The 19,115-nt window shown below is 35.3% G+C and overlaps 2 protein-coding genes across 2 annotated transcripts; both read left to right on the forward strand.

Annotated features, from left to right (window-relative positions):
• Positions 1-297: 297 nt before the first annotated feature.
• LOC128223000 (interferon-induced protein 44-like) lies at positions 298-7,317 on the forward strand. Its single transcript, XM_052932229.1, has 7 exons — positions 298-425; positions 1,029-1,557; positions 1,692-1,735; positions 1,974-2,171; positions 2,500-2,643; positions 6,029-6,200; positions 6,474-7,317. The coding sequence occupies exons 2-7, from the start codon at positions 1,029-1,031 to the stop codon at positions 6,821-6,823; spliced, it is 1,437 nt and encodes a 478-aa protein (XP_052788189.1). The 5' UTR covers positions 298-425; the 3' UTR covers positions 6,824-7,317.
• Positions 7,318-10,760: 3,443 nt separating this feature from the next.
• LOC128223003 (interferon-induced protein 44-like) lies at positions 10,761-15,622 on the forward strand. The gene is made up of 5 exons (XM_052932234.1): positions 10,761-10,824; positions 11,864-12,370; positions 12,666-13,326; positions 13,587-13,755; positions 14,226-15,622. Exons 3-5 carry the CDS (start codon positions 13,264-13,266, stop codon positions 14,573-14,575), a joined length of 582 nt encoding a protein of 193 aa, XP_052788194.1. The 5' UTR covers positions 10,761-10,824; positions 11,864-12,370; positions 12,666-13,263; the 3' UTR covers positions 14,576-15,622.
• The last annotated feature ends 3,493 nt before the right edge of the window (positions 15,623-19,115 follow it).

Consider the following 19,115-nt stretch of genomic DNA (forward strand, 5'->3'; position numbering starts at 1 on the left):
ATATGTCTTAAGAGATTGTTATTTCGTTCTGGTTTCAAACCGTAGTTAGACAATAAAAGATGTTCAGACCTTCTAGCTAGTGGGCTAGAGACATATTTCCCAGACAAAACGTTATGAAATAGTCTATAGAATAGGTGACCAGTAAACTTTGAACTACACAATCTGTCTTTGGATGTCTTTTGCATGCCCTTGCCTACGTGTGGCCTTGCAAGTGAAGTTTACTTGAACATAAATACTCCATTACATAAACTCATCCGATCAGATATCACCTTCCCGTAGCGGTCATATTGATAACAACTCGCAAGTAAAAGAAGTAAACTGTAGTCTAAGTTAATCTAAGTTTATGGATATGATTGCATGACAAATAAACGTTAATAAAATCATAACTACTATTAAAGTGCTATCGACGATATTTATAACCTAAGGTAAGTAAAAATGAACTAATGTACAATCAACCACTTCTAATCTATTGTTTTTTTGTGTTTGATTTATGTTCTATTTCATGTAGCCTCGGATATCAAAACCGAAAGTAGCACAGTATGTTTTCATTTTAAATAAATATTTTCCTGTTGATATTATGATTCAATGGACATGTACAGAAACAAACAGATATGTAACGTGTTTCGCTTAGAGTAATTGATTAAAATGAGTTTTCTACAGCAGTGACATGGACAGGAAACATGTCTTAAATTGCTGACGTTTGAAAGGGTTACTCTTATTTATTGTTAAGGGGGTCATGTTGTGGTCTTTTAGCCCACTGAGCAGCGTTCCTGCAAGACTGAGAGGGAAGGTTGTTAATTGATTTGAGCAGCTTAAAGAGCTTTTTCAATCATTCTTAACGACGGAATCACCCACAAATGCTCAGACATTATATTGAAAACAATCCTAATGCAATTGACAGCAATATGGAAGACTCATCAAATGCATTCAGTATATTTGGATTACATGTTTTATGATATGAATAATAGTATCAAGTTTTTATTTGTTTAGCATAGATTAAACTCTTGATGCAGCATTATATTTTTGAGATGACAGGAAATTTAACAAAAGCAGTCAGAAAGCAGCTGGTAGCCTGGATTGGAACGGGATCAAAGAAGTTTACTTTGTTGTATAGTATAACAAAAGATGGCTGCTCGCCTCAGACCTTCCATCAGAAATGCGACATGAAAGGAGCAACCGTTACTCTGCTATACAATGAGCAGAAATCAGTATTTGGAGGATACGCTAGTTTACCATGGTTTTCCATTGGTGGTTCTCATGTAAGAGATGATGCTGCGTTCTTGTTTCAACTACGGTTCTCTGGAGTTAACAGGCTGAACAAGTTTCCGGTGAAGCCTGACAATGCCAGTGGGCTGTACTATGGTCTCGATTACGGACCAACATTTGGTAAAGGACATGACCTACTCACCTTTACTAATTCACCATCTTCATCGAATGGGATATATGCATTAAACGGTAGTATGAGTGCAAGCAGTTATGACATGAAAGGTTTAGGAGCAGAACATATTAACAATGGGTCGATGAAATGCTTGGAATTAGAGGTGTACAAAGTGGAAGGTTAGAAGTTTATATTATAAGATACTTTGGCACTTCTTGATAAACACAAATGATGTTTTAATCTAGTATTTAGAACGTGCATTTGATTTTACTGATTTTGTTTATAATATACCAAATGTTATGTTTTATTCCAGATATTCCACAACAATGGCGTAAAACATCCAAGTGGTGCAAGGAAGTAGGTTAAAGTTCATTATTAAAATAATATATGCCTTTGAAATATTTTGCCTTAAGATACTGACACCCTCACACGCGTGCAAGCACGCATGCACGCAGACACGCACACATGCACACACACACACGCACCCCCACACACATATTTATGTAATATTAAACATTGAAAAATCAGTTAACATTAACAAACAAATTTGTGTTATATATACGTTGGCAAAGTGTGCATCTGAATATTTTCAAAGCTTGAAGAATCGCTTAAAAGTTCAGTCTCCAGCATGCGGCCCGCTAGGGAACTAAAGGTTTCCGACTTCCGGCTCCTGCTACTTGGTCCCGTGGGTTCTGGGAAATCAAGTTTCTGTAATACCGTGACGTCCGTCTTCCAAGACAGGATCACACAAAGGGCTATATGCGGCAAAGCGGCACACAGCATAACGTCCGTGGTGAGTCGAAGTGGCAAACTGAAGTTTATTCCAGTCAATGAAAGACAATGGCCATTACTCGTATTTCGGTTATCAATTAAATTGAAAATCTGACAAAGTTATACAAAAGAAGTGTCCAATTAACAAAAGTTCTATTTCGTATGTACTCAAACTCATATTATAAGTCAATACTGTTTTGTTTGTGAAGTGGGTTAACACTAACAAGGCAATTGAATTTACCATCGAAGTTTAATTTGAATATGCACATAAGTTATAATGTACGTTCATGTTTCTCGATTGACTTTAAGACCATATGTATATGTAAAATCAAACCCGTGTGTCTTTTAAGTACCACCCATATACAATCAAAGTACGTTCTGGAGGCTGCCTTAACTTCCGCCTCTGTGACACACGTGGACTGGAGGAGGAGCTGGGCATCGACCTGATACAGTGCAACCATCTGCTAGATGGAAATCTGCCAGAGTTCTTTCAGGTAACCAAATCATTTTGTTCCCTTCTCTTTTCTTACAGTATGATTATGACCCTAGCTTTTTCAAGAATACTTATTTCTATTATTCTTTTACTAACTTAGCTCATTTTACGACATTAAAGCCTAGTCTAGTTTAGCACTAGGGATGAGACGATACGGTCATCAGGCGATACGATACGTATCGATACAACTACATGCCGATACGATATTTTCGATGCGATACAGATACGTAAACACAATTACAGAAACACACAAAAGAAACCAGAATTGTATTATTTTACATAATAAATTTGTAACAACCAATGTGTTAATTTTAATGATAACTATAGAAATATTTTCTAACATGATTGTAATGATTTTATAGAAAAAAATATATTGACTAGTATGTTAAAAGTAAAATTTTACAGTAATATGTTCATTAATATCATTATCATTTTTAAATGTTTCCTATTTTATATAATCTAACTTTACTTATTACATACTGATACATTCTTTGGGCTTCTATGTGACTAGAACATCAATGACTAGAACACCAATGACTAGAACATATAAACTGTTTTAACTTATGAACAAAATAATACATCTCGCCAATATGAAATTTGAATGTCATTCACAAAGTTATTTGAACTTATTTCCTCCTTAATGAATCCTTCCTGGAGCCAATGAACAGAGTCACATATTATATTTTAAACTCCTTCGTCCGCCATACTGATGATTATGCCGAGCGCTTCCCTAAAAACGCATACTATTGGCTACTCCTAACCAATCAACCAATGAGACGGCGTAATACAAAAGGATAAAATTCACACCGAATTATACAAATTGCACCGATTAAGAAACGGTATAAAACAGTTTCGTCACGGAAATTCGACCAAGGCGTATCGATACAACGGGCTTGTGTATCGATACGTATCGGCAACAGCATATATCGATACAATATCGATATTCACTCGTCTCATCCCTATTTAGCACAAGTGAAAAACAGTACGTGTGTATGAAACGTTCTTCCGAGCGCTCTTCAACTTTATATTCGAACTTTCTATTGTTTGAAATGTTTTACGAGCAGACTTTTATAAAAGGAGCCCCTAATGTATGTAAATTGTCATGTAGACTACTTTGCCCCCTCCGACAATTACATATTTACTTAAATGATTGTATTTGAAAAACAATAATAAACGTATTAAATTATCAATTTTTTTTTTACAAAAGATTCTCCAAAACAACTTCTAACTAATTTATTGAGTTTTAGTCATTTTAAGCAAGTGTTAATCCTTGAAATCTTAAATCACTCAACTGATCAAATATATAGCAACTTAATTTAGGTCTCTAGAGATCATTCGATATTTTTATGCATAGCCCCGTCAACAGAACTAAATTGCATGTACAATAACTTGTAAATCTGTATGTGTGAATCTTTACTTAGTTAAGTCTATTTCGACTTCCTCGCCTTATGTACATGGAATTGAAAAAGAAAATACCCCTTGAGCACTAAATAAGAGGTATGCCCTATTTACATCCGGTTACAAACTAACGTATTACTATATTGCTAATTACAATTAATTGTTATACCCTAAATGTATTTTGACTGACAAAGCTAACTAGAATAATGACGGAATTAATCGATGAAGCGATTGATATCACTGAAACGTTATATAATTGCTGTTTTAACGAGGTTATTCATAGTTCTGCTTTCTGCTACTGAGCTTGTTTCTTTTGTTTTTTGCATAAATTTTTAAACTAAAGACACTACCTTTAGCAAACGTATTGAATTGCAGAGAGGATAGGGAAAAATAGCTGTTAATTTCACAAAGTAACGATCTTATTTCATATGTCCCTGTCTTTAAAAAGAAAACAAAAACAGTATGGTCGAATGTGTTACATATTTATTGCCCTCAATGGTTGTGACTAATACATTCTTGAACGACCTCGTTTGCGGATGCGAAATATGTAGCGAAACATGTGTTTGCTTTGCAAACAGACAACCATGCACAGTGGCATGTTCTTGCACAGGAAACACTAACACAGACGAAATGATGTGCACGAACGTTTACACACTTGAATCCGTCTTTGTCGAGGACGGCGAAAGCTCCGACGATGAATAAAAAGAATGCCATCACTTGTTCCCAGTGTAATATAACTATGACGCATTTCATTAATAACACACGTTATTTATAACACATTGTTCTGCAGTTAGTACTAAATTAATTTAAAACGTGAATTTTACTCATATATTGCCATGTGATCAATTAAATCTGACTTTCGCTGTCATTTCATACACATTTATTCAACATTTGTTCAGGAAAACATTATACATGCATACCCATATTCTGTATTGTCATTTAAACAGAAAACAAAATGTTTTTTTCAGTCTACATATAAAAATGCTAACTCAAACCCCTATTTTGCGCATAATTAAGCATATTTTAGCTTAAAAAATAAACAAAAACGCCAAAAATAGTAATAAAATACACTTATGTTGCATTGGTTATATACCTACTAACATATCAGTAGATATATGTCAGTGAAAACTCAAATGTAGTAATGGAAATAGGCAAATACGAATACTTACTAAATGTTTTTGATTTGGCGGCCATCTTGGACGCCATCTTGGATTTCTCAGCTCTGCATCGGTCGTGACCCAAACGATTAACTTTTCAAAAAACTAAATATCATTGCGAACATTTTGGTATATGAAACTCCTTGTTGGCAGACATAGACCAGTTACTCCTCTAAATATTCGTGTAATGTGATCTGATTTGCAGCACTATAAATGTCATAATAATTGAAACAGTTTCTTTAAACCATTCCAAGAAATGTACCAGATCGCACAAATTCAAATAATATACCCCGTCCGTGCCCACTCTCTGTCGCCACCCCTCGTACGCACCTGTTACATAATTTGGTTAAAGTAAAACATACAAAATATGAAAGACTAAAAATAATTTTCTACCCCAAAAAAATGAGGCATTGGGACATTCTCACAAAACATCTTAAAGCGTTTTTTTTTTTAAATTTAAACAGTCATTTTTCTAATTGAAGTTTCTCACTAGTCTTATGATTTAATAACTTGTGATTTCTAAAATATTTCATTGTCATTTACTTAATTTAAAAAAAAACCCATACTTTTATGTCAAAAATATCTTTCCTCTTATTAAGTTTGACAATTAAAATCTGAAGAGATTAACTTAAGTTAGGAAATGACTTGATGTTTTATGGATATTACCTCTGGGGCCGCTTTCGTAAAGGTTCCAACCTCATCTCCAAATTCTTCAAAACAAATTATAAGCATTTATTAGCTGATACTTTTCCTGTTTATTTCATATTTTTGATGTTGAAGTATTGTTAGTTTTCTGTCAAATCATCTTTCATAACAACACATTATTTTCAGTTTAGTGCTGACTCTGGAGTTGACACAAATGATTCGTTATTTGTCCAGGAGCCAACCCTGGCCGACAAAATCCACTGTGTGGCCTTTGTTCTGGATGGTGCTACACTTGATGAACTTCCACAGCGTGTGATTGACAAGATGAAGGATTTCAGAAAACTCTGTACTCGGAAGCGTGAGAACAATAAACATTTCTAGTTGATAGCACCAGCCATTATTTTCAAACAATCCGTCACACTGGTTCAAAATCACTATGATATTGGTCGTATCCTCCGATCCTCCGATTTCTTAAAACAATAATGTGAAAAGGAATCAAGACAAGATTAAAATTTAAAACAACAACATTATAACATTTTATTTTCTAGATAAATGAATCGAAAGAAGATGTTTATGCGAAATATGATTTACATGTTGTATCTAAATTACCACTACATTCTAAATGTTTCAGATATTCCCCAAGCAGTATTACTTACGAAAGTTGATCTCATCGATGATGTAGTGGCCAGTTCAGTGAACTCAGTGTTAGAGAGTATCGATGTCGGCGAAAAGGTCCAGGAAGCCGCCGAACTTCTGGGTATTCCGGAATACAACATTCATCCAATCAAGAACTACAATACAGAGGTAGAACTGGACGAAGGTGTCAACATCCTCGCCCTACATGCGCTCCAACAGATGCTGAACTACGCGGAGGATTTTATGGAGAATATTCAACAGAGGGAAGGAAAGTCGCTACGGAATTATGAGGAATATTACATGTCCGAGTCGGATGTGATTGAAGAAAAAACTGGAACGCTTTAAATGCCGCCTGATATCTGTCCAAAGGAATAATATAATTCGATATATTAACTCTTACGTTTCGATTATCCCAAGTGTACAAATTAGTATAATACTTCTGTTACATTTAATGCAATCATCTGTTAGTAAATGGTGCATACTTTATCTAGGTGATTTAAAAATGTATATATTACTTTAATGTATACGACTTTGATCGTTATCGAGCATGACTAAAGTGTTACAATGTTTTTATTGGAGATGATTTTGTATAGGCTCCTTTTTGCGTTTTGTATTTGTTACATAAATACGTAGTTTAAATTCAGTTCTTCATTGAGTATGTTTTTATTTTAATTGTTTAGTGACCTAAAATCATTTAAGTATTTTTTGTTCCTTCAAAAAATATTTTAAGAATGCGGTTATTCTGATTGGTTTAAAATGTTCTAAAGTTTTCTGTTTATTCTATGTTTAGAAGTTTAAGAATTTAACAAGAGTCTTATAATATAATTCGAGAGAATGTTTTTGAGGAGTGTAAGTAGTTTGATCTGGAGTGTTGGTATATAAGGGCACAGTATGATATTGGGTCTTTTGACGGATCTGTGGTTTAGTGGTAACGTTCACATGGAGAAAGTTAGGCTAATGTTAATACAAATCAATACAGGTTATCGAACATACAATAGTCGAGAACGTGTTTCAATTATATGGCCACACCATGAGCATCGGGAATGTAAATGGTGGCTGCACCGACTCTGTTGTATCGAAAAGGCTATACAGAGTCATTCTCAAGGTTACTTCTTTCAAAACATACATGATCGATATGGCAGATCTATTACAGTTTTATAACCCATGATGTAAGGAAGAAAGCTATTAGTCAAATTAATAGCATATTAAATTTCGTTGCCATGTCTAAGAAGCTTGGACAAAGTAAATAAATATTAAGAGAGTTTTTAGCTCAACTATTCGAAGAATAAGGAGAGCTATCCTAGTCACCCGAGCGTCGGCGTCGGCGTCCGTGTCGGCGTAACCACTTATGTTCAAGTTTTTGTAAGAGTTTTTGTACCGCCTCAAATATTTTCAAACTCCATTTACATATGGCTTTGAAACTTTGCACACTTGTTCACCATCATGACCCCAACCTGTACACCGGAGGAGGTAACTCTATCAAGCATTTTGACAAAATTATGCCCCTTTTTCTATTTAGAATTTACTTTAAATTTTGCGTACCACCTCAAATATTTTCAAAGTCCATTGACATCTGGCTTTGCACACTTGTTCACCATCATGCCCAAAACCTCTTCACGGGAGGAGGTAACTGTATAAGCATTTTGACACAATTCTGTCCCTTTTTCGACTAAGAATTTACGTTAAAGTTTGCGTACCGCCTCAAATATTTATAAAGTCCATTTACATCTGGCTTTTAAACTTTCCACGCTCGTTCACCATCATGCCCCTAACCTGTACACGGGAGGAGGTCACTGTATCAAGCATTTTGACACAATTATGCCCCTTTTTCTACTTAGAATTTACGTTAAAGTTTGCGTACCACCTCAGATAATTTCAAAGTTCATCGATATATGGCTTTGAAACTTTGCACACTTGTTCACCATCATGATGTCAACCTGTGTACAGGTCACTGTATCAAGCATTTTTTACAATATTATGCCCCTTTTTTTACTTAGAACTTACGTTAAAGTTTGCGTACTACCTCAGATATTTTATAAGTCCATTAACATATGCCTTCCAAACTGTGCACACTTGTTCACCATCATGATCCGAACCTGTGAGACTTTATACAATGGTATTCAACCACCCAGCCTAATTGAATAACCAAGTTAGATAACTGTATTTTGCAAATAATGGCCCTTTATTATATGACTTAAAAGTTCTGGTTAAAATTTTGCATGTTACCAAATTTATGCTAATATCTCAGCACATCATGTATTGCATTGAAATCTAATCTAACAGTGATCCATGCATGTTTCGCCAAAACTTTTCAATCCTAACACTGAAAAGCGGCGGAATAGTCGAGCGCGCTGTCTCTGTGACAGCTCTTGTTAATATACATCACGCTGGCGAGTTTCGAACCATGTCAGCCTGCAACATACACGCTGTGTACCAACAAGCCGAGTGCTGCCTATATATCAGTTATTTTTGATATGTAAATGAAGTTTGATTTTTATTTGGTGTGCTTAGGCTCCCGGTCAACCGATGTTATGGTTGTTCTTTCGAAAACCGACTAACCTTAACTAACTGACTGCTAATACAAAAGATACGTAAAGTGAAAAAGATAAACATAACGAAGATTTGGTCCGCGCAATATATACTCCAAAATGGAGAACAGTGTTTGTAAAACGTTTATACGTTTATTATATGTCATATACCACACGTTCCTAGAACAAACATATGTAAATACTAACTGTACGACATATTGTCGCATAACCAGAAGTTTAGACCGATGATTTCTTTGCACGAATTAATGTGTTTTAGAAATATTAATATCATTATAGCTTATATTTTACGGAGTGCAAACATTTATACGAATAACTACAGAAACAAGCAAAGGTGTAGTTGTCTTTAATCTACGGGACCACATCAATGAAAGGCATTTAAGGAACTTAAATTTAACTAATATTCGTTGTCAACTGTTTTAAGTGTTTAGATATTGACCTTTTAAGCATTTTATGACTGTTTAAGTTGTTATCGTCATCTCCAGGTATAATCTTTACTTTGCTGAAATCTAGAATTTATGATTGGACATTGCGGTCTTTTCTAACTGATATTGCTTATTGCAGTAATTATATTATAACTACACTTTAAGTCTGATGGCACACGATCGGGTCACGTCATAAAACAGCAAATACAGTAAATAGTCACGGGCAAACTTTTATATAGTTTAATAATCGGCATAAGTAATCTTGACCTCAACTCTCCGAAACACCTGGTACTACAAACATCAGCTTGCTACACACCAAGTTTCTTCATCATGTGTCATTCATTACTTAAGCCATTGAGCATAACATAACTCTAAATGCGATCGCGAAAATATATAGCTGCACACAAAGTTACTTTACTATACGTCAGTCGTAACTAAAGTCAATGAAGGAAAGCCACCAGTTTGACGCTCAATTATCCCAAACATTTGTAATATTTTTTAAAACTATATGTATACAAATAAACAGTGCTATCCTAAACATCTTTATCTAATCGTCTCCCACGGAAGGACACAACAGATATTTAAACAAGTTGACAGGTTGGTTTCGCTACCATATGATCTAAAAAACAAAATGGCTAAGAATACAACCTACATTTTGAGTCAATAAAATTGCAGATCGACAACCATGAAGTACTCGGTTTAATCATTACGATTTTCAACATTTGCGTTTAAGGTGTTTAAAGGTCCGCCTATTGCCACTCATTCGATACACACTCCGTGTCAGCTAATGAGGTTGTATTATAAGTCGCATGACTGATGAGTGTTGGTATGTCAATATGACGGACCAAAGTCGACGTCAAATGAATGGTAATCATCGATAAGACAGCTTCTTTCCATATCCGAAGTTTTCCGTCCGTCCAAACTTTAACAGGTCTCGTGAAAATTTCACGTTTTAATGAAGACTATTGTATGGTTTACAATATGAACACAAAAATAGAGTTGACATTTGAAGGAGTCATGGCCTTGAAATCATGGCCTATAAACAGAAACTCGTCAAACTCGTAAACAAAAGCTCGTGCTGATTCACATTTCATTTTTGCTGGCTGCCTTTTCACAAATCGAAGTACTGTTATTTGATACTTGTTCGGGAATGATTTTTATGAATCTTGCTGACTTTTAATCAATTCATCAGATCACATACCAATTATCTGCTATATAGAATGAATCCGTACTATATTCAAAGCGGTCATGATGATAACAAATCGGAAGTAGAAAGGCGTAAACGGGAGTTTATCTAATATTATTCATAACAAATTAACTTGAATACATAAATAAATACTATTGAAGTGTTATCAGCGATATTTTATAATCTGAGGTATGTACAATATAAATTTACAATAAACACTCTTATGTAATTCTGGATTATTGTGCCATTAATCGTTTAAAACAAATTAATTGTAGCCCCGGAGTTGCACAGACTGTTTTCATTTAAATCAAAAATAAATAAAGTAACAAGCGTTTACTGCATTTACCTGTTCATATAATGATTTAAAGTACACGTACATAATTGAAACAGCCGGTCTGGTTAAGTGGCACAATGATAAACACAAATGAGACAGACTGACAAACAAACACATTCCAAGGGCGGATCCAGGATTTTACATTAGAGGGGGTGTATCCAGGATTTTACATTAGAGGGGGTGTTACTTGGGGACGTAACGTTTTTACATTTGCCGCTCCCCCAGAATTAAAATTTATATGGTTTAAAGTGTTGGAATGGGGTTTTTGGGGTAGTCCCCTAAGAATGTTGTTTACAATTGAAGTCCAAACAGGTGCAGTTTAAGCGTATGTCATTACTTTTTTCTCCGATATTAACATAGAAACTAAACTTGGCCGATTGTTTTGGGATGTGTGGTGTCGGATGCACCCCCAACCCCGTGATCCGCAAGATCATTCATGACAGCGGGTATGCAGTAACACAATATCCATCAATATCAGTTTAAAATACGGCTGCTACGGGTTAACGACTATTATTTTGTGTTTCTGCAGCAGACTTACGTGGAAAAAACATGTCTTGAGTTGCTCGCGGTTAAAAGTGTCATCCTTAATCAGTCTCCGTTGGCATATATTGTTGTTCAATATTGTTTATGTGGTCACACATACCCAACCAATACACAGACACGCACGCACGCACACACGCACGCACGCACGGACACACGCACGCACGCACGCACACACACACACACACATTTTTATGAAAACAATCTTAGTCTGCTATGTACTCTAGCTGATCAAATACATTCAATAGTGTTCTTATGTATATTACGATATGCTTATACTTAAGACATTAAACACTACCATAGATTAAACTCCTGTTCCAAAATTATATTTCATGGTGGGGAATTTACCAACAGCTGATAGAAAGCATTTAGAGGACTGGATTGGGACAGGGTCAAAAAAGTTTACTCTATTGTACAGTATAACAAAAGATGGCTGCTCTGGGCAAGCCTTCCATCAGAAATGCGACATGCAAGGACCTACCGTTACTGTGCTTTACAATGAACAGAAATCAGTATTTGGAGGATACGCTAGTTTACCATGGTTTCCAACAAGTGGTGCTTATGTTAAAGATGAGAATGCATTCTTGTTTCAACTACGATTCTCTGGAGTTTACAGGCTGAACAAGTTTCCGTTGAAGGCTGACGATTCCAATGGACTGTATTCTAGATCAAACTATGGACCAACATTTGGTGGTGGACATGACTTACTCACTTTTACTCATTCACTATCAGCATTGAATGGGATATATGCTTTAAATGGTTATATGTGTGCGAGCAGTTATGATATGAACGGTTTAGGATCAGAACATATCAGCAACGGGTCGATGAAATGCATGGAATTAGAGGTGTACAAAGTGGAAGGTTAGATGATGATGTTATTAGATCCTTTGGTATTAATTATTAAACACAAATTAAAGTGAAAATCTAGTATATAGTACATGTACTTGAATTTGATTTTACTGATTTATTTGTATTTGATATCAAGTTTGGTTAAAGATGTTCCGGTACCTCAACAATGGCGTAAAACATCAAAGTGGTGCAAAGATGTTAGTTGTAGTTCCTTATCATATATGTGTTTGATTAAATAATAAATTGTATTAATAACGCTCCGATAATGTTTGTCAATGTTATGTTATATCTCTTAATATTTCCAAAGCTTGAAGAAACACTGAAAAGTTCAGTCTCCTGCATGCGGCCCGCTAGTGAAATGAAGGTTCCCGACTTCAGGATTCTTCTGCTTGGTCCCGTAGGTTCCGGAAAGTCAAGCTTCTGTCTACCGGGGAAGGATAACGCAGAGGGCTATATGTGGCAAGGCTAAACACAGCATCACTTCTATGGTGAGTCCAATAAATGGAAAATCTGATATATTATTAAGTATGACAAATTGAATTGAATACAAGGTCGATAGTTATTTGTAGTTAGTTCCAAATAACACCACAATCATTTAGTTCGTCTATATGAATAGGCATAAATATTGTAGACAAGTACATTGGTTAAACGTGGTGTTTTTTCAGTATCTCATATATTATTACACAACCAAAAACCTTACTACCAAACAGAATAAGTATGCATACAGAATAATTCATTCATTCTTTAAATTCACACATGTTTATTCATGATAAAGAATTTGACGATGTAAACCGGTGAGTGTGTTTACTCGTGTGCATGTACTCCAGTATCTTCTCTATACAATCAAAATAAATTCTGGCTTCCTAAACTTCCGCCTATGTGACACACGTGGGCTGGAGGAAGAGATGGGTATTGACCTGATACAATGTAACTATCTGCTGGATGGAAATCTGCCGGAGTTCTTTCAGGTAGCCCAATGTTTTGTTCACTTAGAACTCGTGTTTTCGTACAGTTACCATTACAAATAAAATAAGTGCTTTTACTACTTCTTCACTCTAAGCTCAAGTAGTTTGTTTGAAATAATGTCGTCATATATCATTTACAAACCGCCTTGTAAATGTGATTCTCTTTTGTCTTCTAAATGACGATTTTAAAGCCAAAATTTAAGCTTGCCTTATAAATCAAAACTTTACCCGATTTTATTGCTTTCATATCGATATATTTTCAGTTTAGTGCTGATATTACCAGTTCAGTGGATCCATCTTTCGTCAAGAAGCCCACACTGGCCGACAAAATACACTGTGTAGCCTTTGTTCTGGATGGTGCTACTCTTGATGAACTTCCACAGCGATTGATTGATAAGATGAAGGATTTCAGAAATCTCTGTACTCAGAAGCGTACGAATAAAGAATATATCTAGTTTATAACATTACTACTAACCTTTAAATAGCCCCGCAAATTGCTTTTAAATCCCTACGATATATTTCTAACCCTTGTTTTTTATGCAATAAATGAAAAAGCCTATCGGAATGAAAAACATGTGTGTTACATTTGTAAATACATGACATGAATATTTCTTTGATATCATTTCGGCTGCAAGCAGTGCATGTTGTAAACGAACGGAATGCAGATAGTGTTTAAATTTAGTTTGATTATTTCATAAAATGTTTAAATTCACACTTAAAGAGAAATTTCAGTATAAGCTAACATTCAAAGGTAAACAAAACGTAGAGGAAATGCAGTCCGTGTCGAAATGACGAATGACTGCATACATATATGTAGATTTATAAATAGAGTCAAAAGAGGATGCGTTTGTATAACATACTTGCCGTATCATAATAACAACTATATTCTCATTTTCTTTCAGATATTCCCCAAGCCATATTACTTACGAAAGTAGATCTAATCGATGATATAGTGGTCAAATCGATCAACTCAGTACTAGAAAGTATCGCCGTCGGAGAAAAGGTACTGGAAGCTGCCGAACTTCTGGGTATTCCAGAAAACAACATTCATCCAATCAAGAACTACACTACAGAGGTAGACCTGGATGAAGGTATCAATATCCTCGCCCTGCAAGCGCTGCAACAGATGCTGAACTACGCTGTGGATTTTATGGAGAATATTCAACAGAGGGGAGGAAATGCGCTTCAGAATTGTGAGGAAAAGTACATGTCTGAGTCGGATGTGATTGAAGAAGAAACTGGAACGCTTTAAAGACTGCCTGATACCTGTCAAAGGAAACAATATAATTGGATATAATACACAAGTATGATTCGGTTATCCCAAGTGTCCATTCTAGTATTATACCTTTGTTACATTTAATGCAATCACCTATAAGTCAATGAGCCACACTTTGTTTAAGTGGTATATAAAGTGTATATATATATAACTAAATACAAAGATTGTCAAGTACCGCCTTGGAACAGTCAGTAAAATAAATTTACTGGGGAAGACTAAAGTTAAATGGGGCCCCGTGTGACAGTGCTATATACTGGTGCACGTTAAAGAACCAGGATAGCTCTAACCAGGGTTTCATTCTGTCTGTGAACTATGCTCCAAAAACCTAATATGACTAAAAGTCTTATCGAAGCACTCTCCGAATGAGCCTTAACCGAGTGAGAGTATAAATAAACTTGCACATATATTCTTGGGTCTCAACAAAAAGTTTCAACAGAGCTAGATCATTTTCAAAATATTAGATTTAGTTAAATTACTCTTTGAGGATAACATTAACATTTCGACCTTTTATGGGAATTATTATAGAATCAGTGAAGATATTTTGTAAAGTTTTGGACTTTGGACATTAGTGTTCTACAATATTTCATATTCCATATCACGTCCTTTCCGATATGCATTATAGTCGTATTGTTTAATTTTCTACCTTTGTGCTTTATCAGTTCACTGCGCAACATTCTTATACACGCTCGCATAATTGCTTATATGCAGTTAGATTTATTCTGATATTGCATGCGTCATTTAAAGAAGAACCTGTTTTTGCCAGTGATTATAAGGCTTTGAATTTCACGGGATTCATGTCGTGGGAGTCAATGTCATTCTGTGAACACTGATGAAACCAAATACTTACACTTATGAATGATACAGATTTACAAAATTAAGTTCTGTTTTAAAATACTCAAGTTACTCATATCATTATAACGTCTCTAATTTCCTTCTACATTAGTATGTATTATTCTCGAACTGCTGTTAAGGTTTTCCATAAAACTCGTATGCTTAAATTGTGTATTCCTGTCGTTTTGTCTGTAACCCGTTAATTACCTGTATAACGTGTATGCTTAGAAATACAAAGTGAAAACTTCTATCTAAAAACTTCACGTAGTCGATCTGCTATGTTGTCCGTTGAATTATAGTGAGTTCTTGGAATATTGCTGCCCTTTTATTGACATTTAAAGTTCACATGGACATTTTAAGGCAAATTTCAATTCCCACCAATACAGTACACGGTATAAAAAATACAATAGCCGAGAACGTCTTGTAACTTGGCCTAGAACATGGCCTAATCAAGAGAAAAGTGAGTGTAAGTGGTGGCTTCAATGACTCTGTTTAATTAGTCTTTACAGAGTCATACTCCTAAAAGGTAACTTCCATTGAAATCATACATAATCGATATGGCAGATCTTGATACATAGGTGGAAAAGTTTCAAATTTTAGGCTACGTTTGCTTTTAATAGTTATCAAACCCCGTGATTTAAGGATTACAGCTATAAGTGTAAGCGAATATTAAACTGGGAACAGTGCCTTGTACCAACATGCGAATGCTGCTCAGGGTGAGCTTTTCCCATCGACCACCGCCCGGCGTACGTCGTCCGACATCTTCTCTGCGATGTTCTTTAGTTTTTTGAAATTTATTACAGAAATGAATTCCATGCAAAACTCTGGTTGCCAAAATCTTCTTTACACAAACAATGAGGTACAGAGCTTAGATAATTATCTGGTGTGTTGCATTTTCCAACGATCCTATACCAAGTTTGTTCAAATAATGCTGCTGTGGTAAGAACTGACCCAGCCCAGGGAGTCACACGTTCCTTACATACTTATATACGGAAATCATTGAAAATTGTCTTGTCTAAAACCGCTAGGCACAGACCCTTGATATTTTGTATGTCGTATAGAAGTTATCTATAAAGTTTGTTTAAATAGTGTCCCTGGAGTCAAAACTAGCTCCTCCCGGAGGTCGCAAGTTTCCTTCTAGACTTTATTAACAAAACAATTGAACTTCTTCTTGTCTGAAACTGCTAGGAATGGACCCTTGATATTATGTATGTAGCATCATACAGTGGTCCTTTACCAAGTTTGATCAACTTAAGCGCATGGGGACAAAAGTGACCACGTTCTGGGATCATAAGTTTCCTTTAGACTTATTTCGGAAAATCTTCCTGTCATGCCCAGACCCTTGATATTTTTATATATCCTCATATTGTAGTCATCTATAAAATTCGTTCAAATTTGGCCCCTGGAGGCAAATTTTGACCCTTCTGGGAATGACAAGTTTCCTATTGACTTATGTAAGAAACCAATTGAAATTCTACTTGTCTGAAACCGCTAGGCCCAGACCCTTGATATCCTGTAGCTTTAGCAATGAAATTAGGACCATGTGTACAGTTTTGAAAATAGATATCGAAGAAGTCATTGAATGATCTTGACTTAGACATCTTGGCCTATTTTTTATTTTTGAATTTTCAGCAATGAAATTTAGACCATGTGTTCAGTTTTGAAACAAATCAATGTTGTGCTTAGCTGACATTGACTGTAAATTTTTGACCTACTTTCTTATTCATAAGTTTCGCATTGACTTTTATAACAAACCAAATGATATTCTACTTGTCTTAAACCGCTAGGCCCAGACCCTTGATGTCCTGTAGCTTTAGCATTAAAATTAGGATCATGTGTATAGTTTTGAAATTAAATATCAAAGGTGTCATTGAATGATCTTGACTTAGACATCTTGACCTTTTTTTTTATTTTTGAATTTTCAGCAATTCAATTTGGAGTTGTGTTGAGTTTTGAAAAACAATATCATTGTTGTGCTTGGATGATCTTAACCATTTAATTATTTGACAATACTCGATCATATTTTATTCCCTAACTGCATTGCCTTAAACCAATAAACTCATTCATTGTTACAAAAAGGTTTAAAAATTTCGTCTCAGGTGAGCAATTTGTGGCCATCTTGTTTTTGACAAATGACAAACTCAAATTGTACTAAATTGAATAGTCATTTGGTGCGCTGAGGCTCCCGAGTTGCTGATGTAATGAAAAAAGGCCAACTTCGACTGTCATTGGTAGCGATGCATTCAGTGAAATATAAAACAAAAAGGGGATTTGGTCCGCGCAATATACACATATAAAATGGATAACAGCGTCGATAAAACTTTTAAACGTCTAATGCGGATGTCAGATATCGCACGTTCCTTGTTTGAACGACAATATGCATTTGCTACATATAAATTGTACAAAAATGTGTGGCATCGCACACTGCTTAGACCAAAGTCAATTTAGTTGGGGAAATGAGTTAAATTTACTTCATTATTGCATAAAATGTGTGTTTTCGGTCCGTTATCGTTGTGTGTTTATACGTAAAACCCCGAGCGTTAACGGTAGAAAACGTGCATTATTCAGTAAATCCACGTGCCGTTAATGCCCGTTGATTTGTTTACATAAGCGCTTTCAGGGCCCGCATCTTAACAGTGGAAACTGAGCGACCTGGTTTCTGACCGAAAGTGGGTCAACGATGCAAACTTTCTGTACTTTCTGCAGTTGTTTTTACTATTTGTTTGCTTTAAAAGCACTAAATTAAGTCTAAAAGCTTAATCCTCCCATCCTTATTCATTTCTGTCGATTTTATTCAGAACAAACGACTCATATGAACATGATTCCATTACTTCGTATGCAATGAACAAATAGTTTTCAAATATATTTTCTCTGTCAGATGCTGAAAATGCTGAACATTTTTTCCAGAAATTTTTTACAATTTTTTCCCGGTTTAAATAAGTTACCAAAACATATAAATGTTAAAGTAAGAATATATCGGTAATTGTTTGGTTACCCGATAGGTATTGTGTGCAAATAATCCAAGTAATCCAGTAAATATCTAAAAACAACACACTTTCCAATCAACTAAACACTGAAAGAAAACAGGAGTCGAAACAAAATTGAAACTGTCGAGTTATGTTGCGGCCCGAATCGAGCTTAATGTAAAACCTTTTCAATGACATCACTCGTGACATCACACAAGTACCTGTTATTGAGGATATTTTGTATAACTAACTGTATTTGTATTTTCGTGACATTTAACAGCTTTTTTAACACAAAAGTTACTCATGGTGTGTAATTGTAAGCAATCATAGCGATAATACACCTTTTTTCGGTCGTTTCCATCTGCAAAGGCCCGTAAAATGATTTACAACCCTCGTGCTACGCACTCGAGCTGTTAACCATTTTGCGGGCCTACGCAAATGGTAACGACCTCAAAAGGGTGTATTAACACTATATTATCATACTAGCTCATATATTTCGGAGCGCAGAATGATCGAGGCTTCCGAATTTAGGCAAACATCCCATGATGTGACACAACACTTTGGTACATTTCAGTATCATTTTACTGGCATATAAATATCAAGAAATGCGCAAATATTTATGATCGTTCAGGCTTAACTGTTTCTCAATTGCAAGGTGGATAACACGGCATGGAATGTGCCTGCTTCTTATCAAGCAACATACGAGATATCTGTTTTTA

Source organism: Mya arenaria, chromosome 17 (genome assembly GCF_026914265.1).
Source record: "Mya arenaria isolate MELC-2E11 chromosome 17, ASM2691426v1".
Taxonomy (NCBI): domain Eukaryota; kingdom Metazoa; phylum Mollusca; class Bivalvia; order Myida; family Myidae; genus Mya; species Mya arenaria.

Bases quoted from the DNA above. Each gene is read 5' to 3' on its own strand.
- LOC128223003 (XM_052932234.1), top strand. From the start codon at position 13,264: ATGGGTATTGACCTGATACAATGTAACTATCTGCTGGATGGAAATCTG. The intron at 13,327-13,586 runs GTAGCCCAATGT...ATATATTTTCAG, and splicing joins ATCTGCCGGAGTTCTTTCAG to TTTAGTGCTGATATTACCAG. The intron at 13,756-14,225 runs GTACGAATAAAG...ATTTTCTTTCAG, and splicing joins AAATCTCTGTACTCAGAAGC to ATATTCCCCAAGCCATATTA.
- LOC128223000 (XM_052932229.1), top strand. From the start codon at position 1,029: ATGACAGGAAATTTAACAAAAGCAGTCAGAAAGCAGCTGGTAGCCTGG. The intron at 1,558-1,691 runs GTTAGAAGTTTA...GTTTTATTCCAG, and splicing joins AGAGGTGTACAAAGTGGAAG to ATATTCCACAACAATGGCGT. The intron at 1,736-1,973 runs GTAGGTTAAAGT...ATATTTTCAAAG, and splicing joins CATCCAAGTGGTGCAAGGAA to CTTGAAGAATCGCTTAAAAG.